The following is a 19,459-nucleotide window of genomic DNA, read 5'->3' on the forward strand; positions in this document are numbered from 1 at the left end:
CCCAGCTGAGCCGTTAAAAATCCTCAGGGCCGGAGACTGCGGGACCAGGAAAACACCCGGAAAAAAATCCCCGTGGGTGCCGCGATCCCTCCCACTCCCCCTGACCCCTTTCCATGGATATTTTCCCCGCTATTTCCCCGGGAAATGCGGTGGAGCAGCAGCTCCTCGGGAGAGCTCCGTGCCATGCCCGGGACAGCCACTAGACGGCAATTCCAGCCTGGATTATGGCTGGAAAACCATCCTGGAGAAGAGGAGAGGCTGCAGGGCTCGGAGGGCTCCCGGGACGCGCTGGCTGCAGGTACTGGAAGGGTTTTATTGATGGTTTGGGGGTTGACAGTTCATGCTGGTGAAATGATGGGATTTTGGGGTGGTTTTTTTTAATGTTTTGCATGCAGGAACAACGCGGAGGGCGCGGGTGACCGCCTGGACAGGTCACCCCCAAAGCTCAGCTGCCCCTTCCCTCCTCAAACTCAGCCGGCTGAGGGTCCCAGTTGGGGATTTTGGGATTTTTTGGTGAATTCCGAGGTGGCTCTGTGATTAGTTTTGGGGGTTTGATTGGGGTACCCCGGGGGCCTGGGCAGGGAGGGAGCTCAGGGAGGGGTGCCCAGGCAGCTGGGGGTGACAACTCCAGGGGTGACAACTCCAGGATTTTCCAGGACAGCTCCGGGCGGGGGGGAGTGACAGCACCAGGATTTTCCTCATCCTGCCCTGATCCAGGCGTTTGGGAGGAAGATTTGGGACCCCCCCCATGCCCAGGCTGTTCCTCGGGGGGTTTCCCTCTGACCCCAGGGAAGGTTTCTCTCCTTTAGGGTTTCTCTCCGTTAATTCTGGAGCAGGTTGATGGAAAAGGGGGGAAAAAAGAAAGGGAAAGGATGGATTTGCTCCTCCCCATCCCACACTGAGGGACCCTCCAGCCTGGAGATCTTTAACCCTTCACTCCTGCAGCTCCCGACCCCTTGGATGCTCCAGGGACCGCTGGCCCAGGGGGTTCAGATCCGCTTTTGGGATCGGGACTGGGATTCCCGGATTTCCAAGGTGGGATGAGCCCCATCCCTGCTGCGTCCCACCCCAATCCTGGGGTGCCACAGCGGGCACAGCGCTCCGTGGCGGGCTCCGAGAGGGCTCCGAGCTGGGATCTGGGCGGAAAAAGGGAGAATTTGGGGAAAACCGGGAGCGCGCTGTGATTGCGCTGCTGCCAAGCCGAGTCGGATGGAAAAGCGGGAAGGAGGGAATCCCTGGGAATGAGGGACACGAGTCCTGAGGGTGGCAGGGCCGGGTCAGATCTCGATGACGGTGGCCCGGCGCAGGCACAGCGGCGCGTCCGGGGGCACCGCGTTCCTCTTGATCTCGTTGCCGTCGAGCCGCAGCACCTGGAGCCGGGAGTAGTTCATGACATCCACCACGGAGCAGAAACTGCTGATGGAGAACTCTGGGAAGGAGAGGAGATGAAGCTGAATCTCCCGCAGCCTCCCTTTTAGTGGGAAACCTTCCCTTTTAGTGGGAAACCTTCCCTTTTAGTGGGAAATTCTCTGTCCGAGGGATCGACCTCCGAGAGTCGCTTCATGTGGAGGCAGACGGGGCAAAAAAAGATGGGAGCAGCCCAAATTCGCTGATTTTTCCTGCGGATTTGGACTCAGCCTCGCAAGCTAAAAGGGTTCCTGGTGCTCCTGGCCACAGCCAGGAGGAGGAGGAGGGTTTGTGCCTATCCCAGGGTTTGGAAACTTCCCTGCCCGGCCTGGATGGAGCGCTAGGAGGGTGGAGTCGGACAGAAAACGTTGCTTTCCATCAGGATTTGCCTCTCTTGGAGGCTTCCTGGGCTGCAGCCTCCATCCCCCGACCCCCCTGGCCGCCGTAGGACCCCCGGCCAGCGTGTCCAGGAGCAGGGATGTCCCTGTCCCCATCCCAGCCGTCCCCTCCCCGCTCCTCTGCTGCCAGCGCCGGGCAGGGAAATTCCATCCCGGCCCCGGCTGCGTTTGGGAGCGGGAGATGGAACAAACTCCAAAATACTTTTTTTTTCTTTCTTTTCCGTGCAGGATTTGAGCCTAGAGGGCAGCAGAGCTCCAGGCCGGGCTGCTGCTGGAAAAGGCAGCGGGATGCTGGGGGAGCCAGGCTGGGATTTGGGGGGGCTGCAGCCACAGAGGGGACCCTCGGTGGGGCGGAGCGGCACCACCGCGGTCTGGATGCTCCAAAGGGGTTGGAGCCGAGCTCCTGGAGCAGCATCCCTGCTCCTGGGGGTGCTGTGAAGGTCAGCGGGACCCGCAGAGGAGGAGGAGGAGGAGGAGGAGGAGGAGGAGGAGGAGGAGGAGGAGGAGGAGGAGCTGGCGGTGGCTCCGCGGCGTTTGTGGGCAGACGGCGGCAGCTCCGGCTTTGGAAAGCAAACATTTGGGAATCTGTTCCCGTGTCTGTGCTGCTGGCAGCTCCCCGCTGCGGGGTTCTGTGTTTTCCCTGCAACAGCTGATGGCTGCACTAACACCCCCATCTCCATCTCCATCTCCATCACCATCACCATCTCCATCTCCATCTCCATCTCCATCTCCATCTCCATCTCCATCTCCATCTCCATCTCCATCTCCATCTCCATCTCCATCTCCATCTCCATCCCCATCCCCATCCCCATCCCCATCCCCATCCCCATCCCCATCCCCATCCTCATTCCCATCCCCATCCCAACCTCTCCATTCCAGCTCAGTCCTGCCCCCAGGTCCTGGCAGGTGAGGGGATCAAGGCCGGCTTTTTCCAGGAGCTTTTTTTCGGGGGTTTATTTTTCCAGCCCGTTTTTATAAATAGCAGCCCCAGAACAATCTGTTCCCTTTATTTATTTGTGTATGGAGAGGAGGGAACGTCAGGCCTGGCAGGAGATCGGGATCGGAGCGCTGAGAGCTCCCAAGGGAAGGACAAACCCCTCAGCTGCAGGCTGGGACACGTGGGGGGCTTTGGGGACACGGATGGGGCTGTGGAGGGGACAGAGGGGTTGGCTCTGGGTATCGGGGGATGTCCCTGTGCTGGCCCTGGGGAATGTCCCTGTCCCCTGTGCTGGCCCTGGGGAATGTCCCTGTCCCCTGTGCTGGCCCTGGGGAATGTCCCTGTCCCCTGTGCTGGCCCTGCCCAGGGTGTTCTGTGTCCCCAGCGTGGCTGTGGGGACCCCCCAGCTCTGTGGCCCCACTACCGTGACCCCTCCTGACCCCACAGACCCCTCCCCAGATGGTTCATCCCCTGCTTTCCACCATCTCCAACCCCAGGAGATGCTCAGGCTCCTGAGAAATCCCCCCAAATCCAGCGCAGGGATCCCACAGGAGCACCCCGGGCTGGGACAGGACATCTCCCACCCCTGCCTTGCTCAGGGCTGCCCAGAACCCTCACAAATCCCAAATCCCTGCTCAAACCACCACCCCAGGCCGTTTCCCGGGGGGTTTTTCACCGCTGCTCACCGTTGATCTGGTTCCCCTGCAGGTAGAGGTTCTCCAGGTTGGTGTTGACCCGCGGGATCTTCTGGAGCCGGTTGTAGGAGAGGTCCAGCTCCAGGATGCTGCTGCTGTTGAAGGTGTTGCTGGAGAGCCCTTGGTTGGTCAGGCTGTTGTGGGACATCCTCACGTAGAGCAGCCTGGGGGACACCTGGAAATAATCGTCGGGGATGGCGTTGATGTAGTTGTACTCCAGGTACAGCTGCTCCAGGGACGCCGGGAGCCCGTCGGGGACCTTCCTGAGGTTGTTGTAGCTCAGGTCGGCCAGGATCAACGACTTGAGCCCCTTGAGGGAGGCACCCAGCTCGAAGATGAAGTTGTGGCTGAGGTACAGCGCCGTGAGGTTCTCCAGCCCCTCCAGAGCGTTGGAAGGCACCTTGGAGATGTGGTTGTAGGAGAGGTGGAGCTCGCGCAGCGAGCGCGGCAGCGGCGCGGGCAGCCTGGTCAGGTTGTTGTTGTTCATGTAGAGCCTCTCCAGGCGCTGCAGCTTCCCAAAAACCCTTTTCCCCATCTTTTCGCTGCTGATCTGGTTGTTGTGCAGCGCCAGCCACTCCAGCTCCGTGGCGTTGTCGAAGGCTCCCTCCTGGATGGAGGTGATCAGGTTATTCTGGAAATAGACGTATTTCATCCGCGAGGGCACGAACGGGAGGTACCGCAGGTTCCGCGTGTCACAGTACATGGCCGAGGAGAAGTTGGGGGGACAGTCACACTCCTGGGGACACCGCCAGGGCGCGGCTTGCTGCGGCTCCGGCTCGGGCTCGGGCTCGCTGTCGGTGGCGGAGGGGTAGGAGTAGGCGTACGCGGGGCTCTCCTCCTCGTAGTAGGGCACGTAGTTGTAGGAGGAGACGCGGGACTGCCGCAGGTAGTACTGGAGCCACGCCAGGTCCTCCTCCTCGTTGTACTGGCCCAGGGCCGAGCTGCAGAGCCCGGCCAGGATGAGGATGAGGGTGGTGGCCCAAGGCATGGCGCTGCAGGGACCTGCCAGGGGACAAAGCCGGGGGAGGATGAGCTGGGCCAGGCTGGGGAGATGGTGGCAGAGCTGGAGAAGTAGGAGATGAGGGAATCCCACCCAAAAATCCCCGGCTCTGGACACTTCCCCTGTGTGGAGTCATCTGATCTTCCCCCTTTTCACCTTGGAGAAAACTCCAGCCCAGTGGAGATGTGGGAGAAACCTCCCTCCCTGGTGGAGATCTGGGAGGAACCAGTGGAGATTTGTGAGGAACCAGTGGAGATTTGGGAGGAATCTCCATCCCAGTGGAGATTTGTGAGGAATCTCCATCCCAGTAGAAATTTGGGAGGAATCTCCATCCCACTGGAAATTTAGGAGGCATCTCCACGCCACTGGAGATGTTCTTGTGAGATCCTGATTTCTGGCTAATTCCATCCTAATTTCTGAGGAAATTTCGATTGCAGGGGATGGAGGCTGGGGACACAGGGGTTTGTGTGAGGTCACACGAGGTGCCTGGGGTCGGCTCCGTGTGGGAAGGAGGAGAAGGAATTTGGATTCCCTTGGAGGAGGGATTTGAATTCTCTGGCTGAGAAGGGAAGCTGCCAGATCAGGGTGATTTTGGGAGCTCGAGGCGTCTTTTGAAGGAGCTCGAGGCGCCTTTTGAAGGAGCTATTTATGCTCCGCTCGCTGGTGACAGGAATCGCTGTGGGTTTCATCCAGCTCTCCCTTCCCCCACAGAAACGCAGGATGCAGATCCCGGTAAACAAATTCTGCCTGATTTTGGAGCTGAAACCTCTCCCAAGCTTCCATTTCCCCAGGCACGGGAAGGGGCAGCACCCTGGGTGTGCCCGGGGAGAGAGGGGCCATCTCCTGCTGACGGATCCAGAGGAGAGCAGGGAATGAGGCAAACCCATCCCTGCTCCCCTGCCATGCCCAGGTGGGGCTGCAGCGGGAGGATTCCAGCTCTGGAGTCATCCTGACTCCTCATCCCGGGATAAACGAGCTCACGGGGTGTTCCTGCAGCCAGGCAGCTTGAAATCCCTCCAGGAATTTCGCTGCTGGGAGCGGGAGAGGATCCTACGTGGCTGGGAGGGTGTCAGTGCCAGCTCTGCTCCGGCAGGGACAGCAGCGACCAGCAGGGACCAGTGTCCCCTTTTTGTCGTGCCAGGGGTGGCCCTGAGGTCACCTGGTGGCTCCTGGCCGTGTCCCCACCTGCAGCGGGGAGGGGACACCCGGCTGGGCACACACAGAGGGCACGGAGTGCCCTGCCCTGCCAGCCTGGCACGGGAGAAAAGAGGGATTGGGGCAGGCTTGGCAAGGCCTGGATTCCTCCTTTTTTCCTTGTTTCCCACTCCGTGTGCTCGGGATGGGATCCTGAGGGATGCTGGGTGCCACGGAGAGCTTGGCAGGGGCAGAGGAGTTTCTCCTCCTCCTCCTCCTCCTGCTCCAGGGCTCTGTGCCTGCTCTCATACCAGAGCCTGCAGCGTCTCCACCCTCTTGGCAGCCCCTTCTCGGGGGCCCCTTTGGGGCAAAACCCCATCCCTGGGGGTAAAAAACCCATCCTTGGGGGGAAAAACCCCATTCCTGAGGGAAAAAAACCCCATCCCTGGGGGCAAACCCCATCTCTGGGGGTAAAAACCCCATCCCTGGGATCAGGACCCATCCCTGGGATCAGGACCCATCCCTGGCGTGTCTTCCCCTTTCCCAGTGCCCCCCTTCAACCCGCTGGTGACCCCAAAATCTGTCCCCAGTGTGCCCCCACTGCTTGTGGGGTTCTCCTCCCCTCACTGGGGGCTTTGTCGCTGGCTGTGGGGTGGGACCCTGGTGTCCCTGTCCCCTCCTGGTGTCCCTGTCCCCTCCTGGTGTCCCTGTCCTGTGCCGGGGGCTGCAATGGGGTCAGCTCCTCATTCCAAGGATTTGGGGTGAGGATTGTGGGCATGGAACCGGGATGGGATGGGATGGGATCCATGAGATGGGATCCATGGGATCCATGGGATGGGATCCATGGATGGGATGGGATCCATGGGATGGGGTGGGATCCATGGGATGGTGTGGGATCCATGGTGTGGGATCCATGGGATGGGATCCATGGGATGGGATCCGTGGGATGGGATCCATGGGATGGGGTGGGATGGGATCCATGGGATGGGATCCATGGGATGGGATCCATGGGATGGGGTGGGATCCATGGGATGGGACCCATGGGATGGGATCCATGGGATCCATGGATGGGATGGGGTGGGAAGCACTGCCCAGCCTGGATGGACATCGGGAAGCGCGTCCAGATCCCAGAAAAGCGGGCATGGATGTGACAGAGGGGCGGGAGATGGACAAGAGGGGAGCTGGGACCGGGAGATGGGTGGGATGGGAGAGGAGCAGCAGGAAAAGAGGGAAAGGAGAAGTGGGCAGGAGGGGAGAGGGAGATCAGAAGTGGGCAGGAGGGGAGAGGGACACCAGGAGAAGTGGGCAGGAGGGGAGAGGGACGCCAGGAGAAGTGGGCAGGAGGGGAGAGGGACACCAGGAGAAGTGGGCAGGAGGGGAGAGGGACGCCAGGAGAAGTGGGCAGGAGGGGAGAGGGACACCAGGAGAAGTGGGCAGGAGGGGAGAGGGACACCAGGAGAAGTGGGCAGGAGGGGAGAGGGACACCAGGAGAAGTGGGCAGGAGGGGAGAGCAGCAGGAAAAGTGGGTGGGAAGGGAGATGGCACCAGGAGAAGTGGGCAGGAGAGAGGAATTGGGCAGCAGGAGAGATGGGCACCAGGAGAAGTGGGTGGGAAGGGAGACGGCACCAGGAGAGGTGGGCAGGAGGGGAAGCGCCTCCCTGGCAGCTCCGTCTCTCCAGCTGTGCCACCTCTGGCGCTGCCGGGGCGCGGGGATGGAAATCAGGCTTCAAACAAAAAAAAATACAAAAAAAAAAAAAAAAAAACAAAAAAAAAAAAACCAAAAACCCACCCCGCAAATAAATAATAATAATAATAATAAAAGAAGGAAAAGAAGTCCCGGACTCACCGGGGTGCGCTGCTCCTGTGCAAAGGCTGCTGCGGGCTGTGCCGTGGCACCGGCAGCATGGGAGGGTCGCTCCCGAGCCGCAGCGCCGGGTGCCCGCCCCAGATCCCGGAGCAAATCCTGCGCTGGCAGGGCACGGGGATTTCGGGGAGTGACCTCCCAGCCGCAGCTTTGCAGGAGAGACTGGAGAGCCCCTGGTGCTGCCTGGCGTTATAAATAACCTGCGATTTCTTTCCTCCCTCTCCCTCTCTCTCTCTCTCCCGTCTTTTCTCTCAGGAGTGTTGGCACTTTCCAGGCTCCCTCTGGTTAACGATTTAGCGGGATTGGGATGTTGTTTTTCAGGGCTGCGTTTCTCATCAGGGAGCCCTGAGGAGGCCTTTGGCCAGATCAGGGAATATCGGGTTTTGGAGGTGCTGAGGACAGGATTTTTTGGGGAAAACAAGGAATTATCCTGAATTTTTGCACTACCAGGAGGGGAGACGTCGGCCCTGCTCCGACTGTTCCCCAGGAAGCCTCGGTTTGTGCAGTGCTGCCGTTAAATATTTGGGATAAACATTTCCATGAACGATAAGGCAGCAGCATCCAAGGTAAATAAATTCCCTACCAAAGGGGCCACTGTGACAGCGGGAATTTGTCTCTGAATTTTGGCAGCGCAGGGATGCCAAGCTGGCATTTCTGCAGGCTGGGAAAATCCACATGGGACTGGGGGGGTCCCATCCTTCCCCCTGAGATTTTGGGGATCTCATCCATCCCCTGGAATCTGGGATCTCACTCATACCCTGGAATCTGGGATCTCATCCATCCCTTGGAATTTGGGATCCCATCCATCCCCCAGGATTTTGGGGATCTCATCCATCCCCTGGAATTTGGGATCTCATCCATCCCCTGGAATTGGGGATTTCACCCATCCCCTGGGATTTTGGGGATCTCATCCATCCCCTGGAATTGGGGATCCCATCCATCCCTTGGAATTTGGGATCCCATCCATCCCCCAGGATTTTGGGGATCTCATCCATCCCCTGGAATCTGGGATCTCACTCATACCCTGGAATCTGGGATCTCATCCATCCCTTGGAATTTGGGATCTCACCCATCCCCTGGGATTTTGGGGATCTCATCCATCCCTTGGGATTGGGGGGTTTTACCCATCCCCTGGAATTTGGGATCTCATCCATCCCCTGGAATTGAGGGATCTCATCCATCCCTTGGGATTGGGGGGTTTTATCCATCCCCTGGAATTTGGGATCTCATCCATCCCCTGGGATTTTGGGGATCTCATCCATCCCCCAGGATTTTGGGGATCTCATCCATCCCCTGTAATTTGGGATCTCATCCATCCCCCAGGATTTTGGGGGTCTCATCCATCCCCCCGAGGCTCAGCCAGGGTAGGAATGGGGGGATAAGGACAGGGAGCGCATCCTGAGGGTTGTGAAGAGAATTTGGGGCTCATCCCAGTGTCCCAAGGCTCATCCCAGTGTCCCAAGGCTCATCCCAGTGCCATTTCCCCCATCCCTGTCCCCTCATCCCCATCCTGGCTCCCGGAGCACTTTGGAGCCGGCTCTTCCCGGCCTCTCCAAGCATTTCCTCCCACAAGGAAAGGAAAGGAGGAGCCCTGAGCGTCCCTCGCCCAGCTCCAGCCGCGCTCCCGGATCCTCCCAGGAGCCTGGAATTATTTAGCCGAGCTCAGCAGGTGCCAGCTCCCCCCTCGGGGCTCCATTTCTCCTTCTTTTCCATAGAAAATTCCCAGCCCAAACATCCTCCCCGGGGGAGCCCGGCAAGGATCCTGGGCGCTCCCGCCGGGAACAGGAGGAGGAGGAGGAGGAGCAGGGATGTGCGGGGAGTTCGGTGTTGGAGGGACACGCTGTACACCGGGGACTCGGCCAGAAATCCCGAATATTTGGGAAGGGAAATGCGCCTGGAAAGCACAGCCCGTCTGCAACGAGGGGGGAATGTGGGGAAAGTGGAAAAAGAGGGCAGGGAAAGGGAGGAAAACCCCAGGGAAGGGACGTGGGGGGATTTTTTTCCTCCCCTCTGAGCGTTGTGGTGGCAGCTGGAGAAAGAATCCCACGTGGAAGGGAGGGGCTGGAGGCTTTGGGATGATGGAGAGGATGGAGAGGATGGATCCTACCCCCAGGGAGCTGAATTCCCGAGGAATTGGTGCGAGGGCAGTGGCAGCCAGGACCATCTGCTGGTGTTGGAGCACCTCTGGCCAACAGCTCCAAGGATTTCGGGCCTGGAGGCTTTTCTGGAGAAGCAGACAGCCCCCAGCTAGGCTGGATAAGGAATTCCAGCCTCTCCAGCCTCTGGAAGTTTAAAGGATCTGGGATCTGCTCCCTTTGGAGCAGGAATGTTCTGTGGTGGCTTCCAGTGGTGCCCTGGGAGTGCTGAGGAGCCCTCCCTGCTCCGAGTGGTGCCATCCCTGCTGTCCCATCCCCTTTTCCAGCCCAAACCAGGGAATATCAGCGTGATTCCAGTGCTGGAGCCCAGTCCGTGTGTTCCCCACAGGATCCAGAACTTTCTGTCCAATCATCCCCACCAGACTGGGATTATCTCAGGGAAGTGAGAATTTTCCAGCTAAAGAACCCCACGAGGCTTTTCCCCTTTTTTCTCCATCCAAGGCTGGAATCTCATGCTCCAGTTCTCCCCCGTGTCCCTGAGTTCCTGGCAGGGCTCCCCTGGCACGAGGATGATGTTGATAGGACCTCGTTGCTCCCTCTCCTTTCCTCCCAGCTTCTCACGCTTCCCAAGTGACTTCCATGAAATTTTTCCACGTTTTTCCCCCCAAAACCAGCAATTCCCTGCTGCTGGCTGCTCGGAGGAAGCCTGGAGCTGGTGACAGGAGCCGGGAATGTGCTGTCCTGGATTCCTGGAATCCCGCAGTCCATTATCACTGTGCAATCCCATCCGGAGCGGTCATTCCATGATCCCAGTCTGCGTCTCATCCTGGTTTGCTTTGGTTTTCCAACCCAAACCGAGCAGGGATTGTTTGGGATGGATTTTTTCCAGCTGTTTTCATCAAATCCCTTGGAGCTTCGTATCTGGAAGCACCGAGTCTGGCCCGGCTTTGCCTTTAAGCCGCCAGTGCCGGGAGCTGGGAGCTTCCCCACGGATGGACACGGATTTATCAGGATGCAGGGACTGGATGCTTCCCAACAAAACAAAGCAACAAAACATTTCCCTGCTGCTCCTGCCGAGGCTGAATCCTGCCTGGATGGAGGGAGGGAGGATTAAACCCACCCGGAGCATCCAGCCACAGCCGCTGTCACTCTCGGCTCCTTCGGCAGCTTCCTGGTTTTTTATTCATGGAAATTTCTGCTCCTTCCACACTTCCAAGGAGTTTCAGCCTTGCTGTGCTCCCACTCCTGTTTTTCCCTGGTGTTCCTATCCCAGGAGGGAGTCACCAATTCCAGGGATTGAACGTGTGTGTCCTGCGGGTCCCCCCCGGACCTCGTCCCTAAAGGCAAATCCCTGAGGATTTGCAGCTCCCAACTGTTTTTTATGAGATTCCAGTCTCGAGATTCCCAAAGAGGAGCCAAGGAATCCGCTGGCACCTCCAGCCTTGCTCAGGCAGGTGTGGGGAAAGCTTTGGGCATCACCTGAGTGGGGAGGGAGCAGTGAAACCACGACCCCAGACCCTTCTGTGCTCCAAGGCTCTGGAATTTCCGGAGCGGCTCCCAGGTTTGTGTGGCTTTCCTGGGTGTTTGCAACCTGGAATTCCTTTTCCTGCTGCTCCTGGCTCTCTCCAGACTCGGTGAAATGCAGGGAAACTTCTGGGGCTCTGCACTGCTCCATCCATGCAGGGAATCCTCATTTTCATCCTCTTCCTCCTCTTCCTCTCTCCAGGTACCTCTGGATTGTTCATCCATGCAGGGAACCCTCCTCTTCCTCCTCTTCCTCCTCTTCCTCCTCTTCCTCCTCTTCCTCCTCTTCCTCCTCTTCCTCCTCTTCCTCCTCTTCCTCCTCTTCCTCCTCTTCCTCCTCTTCCTCCTCTTCCTCCTCTTCCTCCTCTTCCTCCTCTTCCTCCTCTTCCTCCTCTTTGCCTCTTCCTCCTCTTCCTCCAGACATTCCCTGGGGGAATTCTCTGCAGGTCCCCTTGGAATTCTCTGTTTGGGGAATCCCTGTGGATTCTCATCCCCCCGGGCGCTGCCGCTCCTGCTCCGAGGGCTCTGCGCCCCCAGGGCCGCCACAGGAGCGGGCAGAAGGGCAGGGAAAGGGAATCCCGAGGGATTCAGGGATCACGGGATCCCTTTGGGGTGGAAGGACCCGGCCCCACATCTGGCAGGGGCGGGAAGGTCAGCGGGGCAGAGCCGAGCCAACCCTGCCTCGACCTCCCCGCTCACCCCGAGCCTCCCTTTTCCCTTTTCTCCTTCCCAAGCCACGCATTCTTCAGCCCAAACAACATTCTTGGATGGAGATTTGAGGGAATCTGGAGGGACTCGGTCACCCGGAGACGGAGCAACAGCCGAAGCTGCTGGAAACTCTGAGCGAGGCTGCTCCGGTCCCGCCTGGCAGCGCCGGCTGCTCCCGGAGCTCCTGGAATCACCAGATTTCCATGGGAGCTGCTCCACAGCTTCCCTGGCATGGGGCGAGCTGACCGTGCTGAGGGGGGACAGCAAATCCCGCACTGTCCCTTCCTGGGAAATGCTGGGAAAGGCTGGGAAATGCTGGGAAAGGCTGGGAAAGGCTGGGAAAGGCTGGGAAAGGCTGGGAAAGGCTGGGAAAGGCTGGGAAAGGCTGGGAAATGCTGGGAAATGCTGGGAAATGCTGGGAAAGGCTGGGAAAGGCTGGGAAATGCTGGAAAAGGCTGGGAAAGGCTGGGAAAGGCTGGGAAAGGCCGGGAAATGCTGGGAAAGGCTGGGAAAGGCTGGGAAAGGCTGGGAAAGGCCGGGAAATGCTGGGAAATGCTGGGAAAGGCCAGGAAATGCTGGGAAATGCTGGGAAAGGCTGGGAAAGGCTGGGCCAGCGTTTCCCCCATCCTGCCGTGATTCCAGGCTTGGAATCTCACGTGATTCCTGCCTGGTGTCTCTGGGTCTGCGGGTTATTGTGGGGTGGGCTCGGTCCTGACATCTCCCAGCCTCATGGAATCCTTGAAACCTACCCCAAACTCCCAGCCCCATGGAATTCTTGTCCTCATCCCAAACTCCCAGCCCCATGGAATCCTTGCCCCATCCCAAATTCCCAGCCCCATGGAATTCTTGGCCCCATCCCAAACTCCCAGCCCCATGGAATTCTTGCAGCCCATCCCAAACTCACAGCCCCATGGAATCCTTGCCCCATCCCAAACTCCCAGCCCCATGGAATTCTTGGCCCCATCACAAATTCCCAGCCCCATGGAATCTTTGTCCTCATCCCAAATTCCCAGCCCCACGGAAGCGCCTCTGGATCCCCTCTGGCCTCTGTGTGTGGGCTCCATCCCCTTCCCTGCAAATCCCAGGCTCTGGATTCCCTAAATCCCCGCTCCCAGGCTGTGCCGGGAGAGGCTGGCTCGGCACAAGGACGGTCAGAGCTCCTCGCAGCCACTGGAAAAAAGGGCTTGGAAAAGGTTAAGGGATTAATTTGGAGCAGAGCTGGAAACTCTGAAGCGTTTCCTCGTCCTGAAGTTCCCTCCTGTCCCTGGACTGCTCCGACACATCCATGGAGACGCAGCCAAACACATCTGGGAGCTCTGGGCTTTCCAAAGGAGCCTGCCGGGAATTATCCAGGGGCAAATCCCGCCGGGAGGACGGGAGGGAGCTGCACCGAGTCCCATCTGGGATCACAAATCCCTTCCCGGTGCCCGGGGTTGGGATGTGGATGTGTCCAGGGCTGTGGAGCTTCTCCAGGAGTGCCAGGGACAACCCCAGCAGGGTTGGGATGCTGATCCCATCCCATCCCGGCAGGACTGGGGTGCTGATCCCATCCCATCAGGATCTGGATGCTGATCTCATCCCAGCAGGATTGGGGTGCTGATCCCATCCCATCCCTGGGATGGATGTCCCAACCTTGAGCTCCATCCCTGGCTGGGACGTGGCAGCACCTCCCTGTCCCTCGTGGGAGCACAGGAAGGAAAATCCCTATAGGAGAAATAAATCCCTGTGGGACAAATAAATCCATCCAGGGCAAATTAAATCCCTATAGGACAAATTTAATCTTTATAGGACAAATAAAATCCCTATAGGACAAATTAAATCCCTATAGGACAAATAGAAATCCCTGTGGGACAAACAAATACTTACAGGACAAATAAAATCCCTATAAGAGAAATAAAATCCCTCTAAGACAAATAAAATCCCTCTAGGAGAAATAAATCCATCTAGGAAAAATTAATCCATATAAAACTAATAAAATCCCTATAGGACAAATAGAAATTTCTACAGGACAAATAAATACCTATAGGATGAATAAAAACCCTATAGGACATAGGTAAATCCCTATAGGACAAATAAAATCCCTATAGGATAAATATTAATTCCTATAGGACAAATAAAATCCCTCTTAGGACAAATTAATCCATGTAGGAAAAATAAATCCATATAAGACAAATAAAATCCCTCTAGGACAAATAAATCCATCTAGGACAAATAAATCCATCTAGGAGAAATAAATCCATATAAGACAAATAAAATCCCTGTAGGACAAATGTAAATCCATATAGGACAAACGTAAATCCATGTAGGATAAATTAATTCCGTATAGAGGTTAATTAATTATCAGCTGCCCTTCCTGGATCCTGCATTCCCCCGGCTCCGGGAAGTTCATGGCCCGGAGCTGCCCTCCCAAATGGGCTGTTTGTCTCTGCAAAGCATCTAAAATATGAACAAAAAAGAAACAAAAAAAAACCCAGAAAAATAAAGGGAAAAGAGAAACATCAGCTGCCTGGGAAAGCCATCAGCATTCCTGCCTGCTCCTGCCACCTGGCACCCCAAAAATTCCCAATCCCGGAGCCTCTCCGGGGCACCGCGGCCACCTCTGCCCTCCCCGCCCTGCTCCAGCTTCTCCCGAGCAGTCCTCAGGGAGAAAGGCAGAGGATTTGGGGGATGTTTGAAGAAGAAAAGAAAATAAATGTAAAAAAAAAATAAAACTCCTTGGAGATAAACAGGAGGAGGAAGGAGCCGGGCGTGGGCGGCGCTGCTGCTGCTGCTGTGCAGCTGAACTGAGGATTTGGGGGGGACTGGGGGGTCCTGGCAGCGATTTTGGGGATGAAAAGAGCGTCTGGGAAGGGGTGGATGCGTCCGCTGGGGTTTGGGGGTCCCTCTGTGCCACATCCCGGGCTCTGGGGTGCGGCCCTGCTCCCCTTTCCCCCCTGGAGAGTGGGAGCTGGGATTTGTGGGATCATTCCCTGGACCCGGTGGAGCTGAGATGGGCTCTTGGGGGTCCGTGGGCTCTGCAGACAGGCTGTGAGTGGGAACTGGGATTTGTGGGATCATTCCTTGGGCCCCGTGGAGCTGGGAGAGGCTGGATTTGGGCTCTGTGGGCAGCCACAGCCGGAGCGGGGGTGGCTTTTAGGATTTGTGGGATCATTCCCTGGACCCGGTGGAGCTGGGATGGGCTCTTGGGGGTCCGTGGGCTCCCCAGCCGGGCTGGGATTGGGAACTGGGATTTGTGGGGTCATTCCCTGGATCCCTGCAAAGCTGGGATGGGCTCCTGGGGGTCCGTGGGCTCCCCAGCCGGGCTGGGAGTGGGAACTGGGATTTGTGGGATCATTCCCTGGGAAGGTGGGAGCTGGGATGGGCTCTTGGGGGTCCGTGGGCTCTGCAGACAGGCCGGGAGTGGGAACTGGGATATGTGGGATCATCCCTTCATTCCCAAAGCCCCACGGAGCCGGGAGCAGCCGGGCCGGGGGTGAACTCTGGGATTTGTGGGATTATTCCCTGGGAAGGTGGGAGCTGGGATGGGCTCCTGGGGGTCCTTGGGCTCCACAGCCGGGCCGGGGGTGGGCTCTGGGATTTGTGGGATTATTCCCTGGGAAGGTGGGAGCTGGGAGAGGCTGGAGCGGGGCTCCGTGGGCTCCGCAGCCGGGCTGGGGGCGGCCCGGGTGCCGCAGAGCCGGGGCGGGGGCTGTCAGCCCGTGAGCAATAATTAGCGCTGATCAAAGCGGATCCTTCCCTGGATGCGGATGCTCGGAAATCTCCCGGCTGCCGGCGGGGGGAAAACAACCCCCGCTGCCGGCTGAGCTGCTGCCAGCACCTCCAGCTCCGGGAGGAGGCTCTGGGGGGCTGCGAGGGGGTGTCACAGCGGGCAGAGCTCTGCGGTGGCCGGGGCTCGTCCCTGCCGGGTGGAAAAGAGGGAGATGAGGAGCTGGAAGCTGCTCGGGAGATGGAGCAGGAGAGGAGGGGGCGATGGGGGGCGGCCAGGCCGGGGTTCAGCCCCTTCTGCGGGGCTGTCCCCGCGGCCGGGTCCCCTCTGAGGGTGGCACAGGGTGGGATTATCCCAGAGGAACATCCCCCTGCCCCCTGCCCTCAGCCACAGGCGGGCACAGCTCTGCTCCCTCATCCCTCATCCTCCATCCCGGGATCAGCCGCGCTCCGCTCACACCCCGTTTTGTGTCAGCAGGATTTGGCTTTTGTTAAATTCCAGCCCTGTTTTCCCTGGATTTCCGCCTCTCCCAGGGCTCATCGGAGCGGGGACGGCTCTCGGCTCGCCCCGCTGGCTCCCGCTGCCCTCGGGGGCTGGGAAAAGCCTTTTGTGGGGCTGAGCCCCCTCTCCGGCCCCGCTGGCTCTGTGTGAGTGTCCCCTCCAAGGGATCCATGGCAAATCCCTTCCCGCAGCCTCTTCCCGGCCTCATCCCACCTGCAGAAACATCTGGAAAAATCCCTTTTCTCCCCCAAAAGAGCTGCACCAAGGCGGCCTTGACCCCTCCACCTGCTCAGGGTTTGTGCCTCGGCTCCTGCCCAGCCCCCAGAGCCCCTCGGGGGGTGTCTCCCCCCTTTCCCCCTCTCCATCCTTCCCTCTGGAATTGCACAATGGAGCACATTGTGTCCGGGAGCTGCTCCCTGGCTCCCGGGCTCGGTTTTATCTCTCCCTTCAAAGCCGGAGGGAACCCTCGGAGCCAGACACGCGGCCCCAGCTGCGCCGGGAATGCGGGAAGGGCTGGAGCCGGGCCGTGGCTCTGGATTTGGGATGCTCTGAGCGCTCCCTTTGCTGTCTCGGGAATGAGGGGAGGACAGACCCTGGATTTGGGATGCTCTGAGCGCTCTCTTTGCTGTCTCGGGAATGAGGGAAGGGCTGAACCTGGATTTGGGATGCTCTGAGCCCTCCTTTTGCTGTCCTGGGAATGAGGGAAGGACAGAACCTGGATTTGGGATGCTCTGAGCGCTCCCTTTGCTGTCCCTCCGCGGACACAGCTCCGCGTCAGGGCCACGGGACAACTCTGGGGTGTGAAAAAGCTGGGAATGTTCCTAGAATTCCCAGGAAAGGCCACCCTGGCTGATTTTCTCCCTCTGGAAAGCCGAGGAAAGGGAAGGGGGCGCCCAAATCGGAGCCAACCCAACCGCGGGGCTCAGCGGTGGGTGGGCTGCGAGCCCCCAGGAATAACCTCAGGGAAAACCTCTCCTGTTCCCGGGATTTCCCTAATTCCTGATGGAATCTGGGAGCTCCCGCTGCTCCCTGCCGGCGCCGCGGGGAGGGATCGCTTCCCTGCTGATGTGGAAGCTCTGGGTCTGCTCGGCTCCCCAGGTTCTCCCGCCGGGAGGAGGCAGCGGCTCCTCTCTCTCCTCCCTCTCCCTCTCCCCGATATTCCCACTTTTCCAGCGGAACGTGCGGCTCCGCGATGATTCGGGCTGCGAGGAACAGCGCAGCTCCCACCGCCTCACCCCCGTCCCCGCCGCCCGCTCCAGCAGCGAATCCTCCCAATCCCAAAGCGCTTTTCCAACGATTCTCCGCTTCCAGCGAGCCTGACCTTTTCATTAATAAATCAGCCGCGTTATTGGAGGGATGAATAATTCACCATCACACCCAGCCCCGCGCCGGGTGTAGAATTTAATTAATCCTCTCACGGAACGCCCCCGAGGGCTGCCGAGGGATGGGGATGGATGGGGATGATGCCAGCGGCTCCCGGCGATGCTCCAGGAGCATCCCAGCCCCGCTGATGGCTCCGGGATATTCCAGAAAAGCATCCCCCTCCTTCCCTCTGGCGATGTTTTTGGGTTGGTTTTTTTTTTTTTCCTCCGGGTGTTTTAAAGGAGGAAAATTCCCCTTTGCTGTGGAGCTGCCCGAGGAAAGCCCCGCAGGATCCTCGAGCTTCTCCTCTGGGAAATCACAGCGGCGTTTTGCTTTTCCCGACCTTTCCCGGCCGCGGCTGTGCAATACCGGGAGATCCTGGGTAAATGTCTCCATCCAGGGGTGTTTAACTGGGAGCCAGGAGCAAACACCGGGGTGTTGGATTGGGAATCGTCACCCCCCCAAAATCCTGGCAGGATTTTGGATTCTCCTCTCGCTGCCGCTCGGGAGGGGGGGGAGGGGTTTTTCCCTTGGACTCCATAAAAGTTTCACCCCTGGATGGTGCCAGGGATGATCCCGGGGGGGTTTCCCAGCATTTTCCTTGGCTCTGCCCCCCCCAAATCCATGAGGAGCCCATGCAGAGACTCGGGGTTAATTAGCGAACAGCCTAACGAGGTCTGGTACTAATTACGCGCCCCCTCGGCCAGGAAGCAGCCGCGCAGTGACGTGGCCGGTGCATGGGGGACCCCGCTGTCCCCCCAGATCCATGGGTGCCGGGGGACCCCCCGGGCACCCCAATTCCAGCTCTGCCAGGGCCCTGCAGGATTCGGGAAGCAGATTTCACACTCTCCTCGTAGTGGGCCCCAGGGTGGGGACCCCCAGCCGTGCCCCCACTCCCGGCGGGGATGTCCCGTGGGATTCCGGGGTTGTTCCAGAGCCAGGAGAAAGAATCCCATTCTCTTGGAAAACACCTCCCAGATCTTTACGGGGTGGCTTTTGGAGCTGGCACTGATCCCGCTGATCCAGGGAAAGCTTTTCCCAGTCCCAGCAGCCCCCGGTCGCTGCCTCTCCTCCCGAGCAGGGCAGGGAATGTGCTGGAAAATCTCCGCGTTTCCTGCAGCTCCAGGGGCGCAAATGTTGCCCTTGGCTGTGGCCACTCGCGAGCGGCTGAAGGAGCTTTTTGTTGGGAAAACGGCTGAGGGAATTATTTGGAATCTCCTTCCAGGTTTCTCTTCCTGCCCTCCTTCTCCCAACTCTTCCTGAACATGATCCCGGGGGATTTGCGGTGCTGGAGCATCACTGGGACAACCCAAAATCCCAAATCCCTGTGCGTCCAGCTCTTATCCAGCCTTTCCCTCCCTTTCCCGGGGTCCCTCCTCGTTCCTGCCCATCCCTCCCAATTAAACGCTTCCAAGCGAGGTTGTCTGGGAGCTCTGCAGCTCCAGAAATCCCAGCAGGTCGCCTCTGAGGAGAACCTTCAAAGGTTTCCTCCACTCTCAGTGCTGCTGGAGGTGGATGCTGGAATGTAGGAATGGGCACAGGAATAACAAAGGCACAGCACAGCCCAGGATTTTAGGGAATTCCAGGCTGAAATTCCAGCTCCCAGCCCCTCCTGTGTCCTGGAGCCTGGGGTGCAGCTCCCAGGGACAGCCAGGGCTGGATCATGGAAACCTCCTTTGGTTCCTTCTCTTGCTCCAGCTTCAGCTTCCTCAGCCCCGGGAGGAGTTTGGTTCCTGCCCCAGGAGGGCTCAGACACGTCCAGCTTTCCCTGCTGGGCTGTATCCATGGGCATTCCCAATCCTGCAGGAAACCACAGAGCCCTGGGGGAGCTTCCAAGAGCCAGAGCTCCAGGCAGGTACGGAATTGTTCCTTGCTGGAAATATCAGGGAAGTTGGGTGGGGAGCATCAGTGATTTTCCTTGGAGCTGGGTCTGCTGATGTGGTCACTCATCCATCCATCCATCCATCCATCCATCCATCCATCCATCCATCCATCCATCATCCATCATCCATCCATCATCCATCATCCGTCATCCATCCATCATCCATCCATCCATCATCCATCCATCATCCATCATCCATCCATCATCCATCCATCATCCATCATCCATCATCCATCCATCATCCA

The 19,459-nt window shown here is 58.6% G+C and overlaps 2 protein-coding genes across 4 annotated transcripts; both read right to left on the reverse strand.

The window, feature by feature from the left end:
* Positions 1-120: 120 nt before the first annotated feature.
* FMOD (fibromodulin) lies at positions 121-17,346 on the reverse strand. 3 transcript variants are annotated; one of them, XM_058856112.1, is made up of 3 exons: positions 17,292-17,346; positions 3,429-4,439; positions 121-1,429 (listed from the first exon to the last, which is right to left on the reverse strand). In XM_058856112.1, the coding sequence occupies exons 2-3, from the start codon at positions 4,423-4,425 to the stop codon at positions 1,278-1,280; spliced, it is 1,149 nt and encodes a 382-aa protein (XP_058712095.1). In that variant the 5' UTR covers positions 4,426-4,439; positions 17,292-17,346; the 3' UTR covers positions 121-1,277. The 3 variants fall into 3 exon arrangements, with proteins under 3 accessions (XP_058712095.1, XP_058712094.1, XP_058712093.1); XM_058856111.1 differs by lacking the exon at positions 17,292-17,346 and adding an exon at positions 15,929-17,219; XM_058856110.1 differs by lacking the exon at positions 17,292-17,346 and adding an exon at positions 7,418-7,546 and having other exon boundaries at positions 122-1,429.
* LOC131587836 (uncharacterized) lies at positions 11,493-15,918 on the reverse strand. The gene is made up of 2 exons (XM_058856113.1): positions 15,080-15,918; positions 11,493-14,747 (listed from the first exon to the last, which is right to left on the reverse strand). The coding sequence occupies exon 2, from the start codon at positions 12,565-12,567 to the stop codon at positions 11,650-11,652; it is 918 nt and encodes a 305-aa protein (XP_058712096.1). The 5' UTR covers positions 12,568-14,747; positions 15,080-15,918; the 3' UTR covers positions 11,493-11,649.
* Positions 17,347-19,459: the final 2,113 nt, after the last annotated feature.

The sequence above is a fragment of the Poecile atricapillus genome, chromosome 23 (assembly GCF_030490865.1).
Source record: "Poecile atricapillus isolate bPoeAtr1 chromosome 23, bPoeAtr1.hap1, whole genome shotgun sequence".
NCBI lineage: Eukaryota > Metazoa > Chordata > Aves > Passeriformes > Paridae > Poecile > Poecile atricapillus.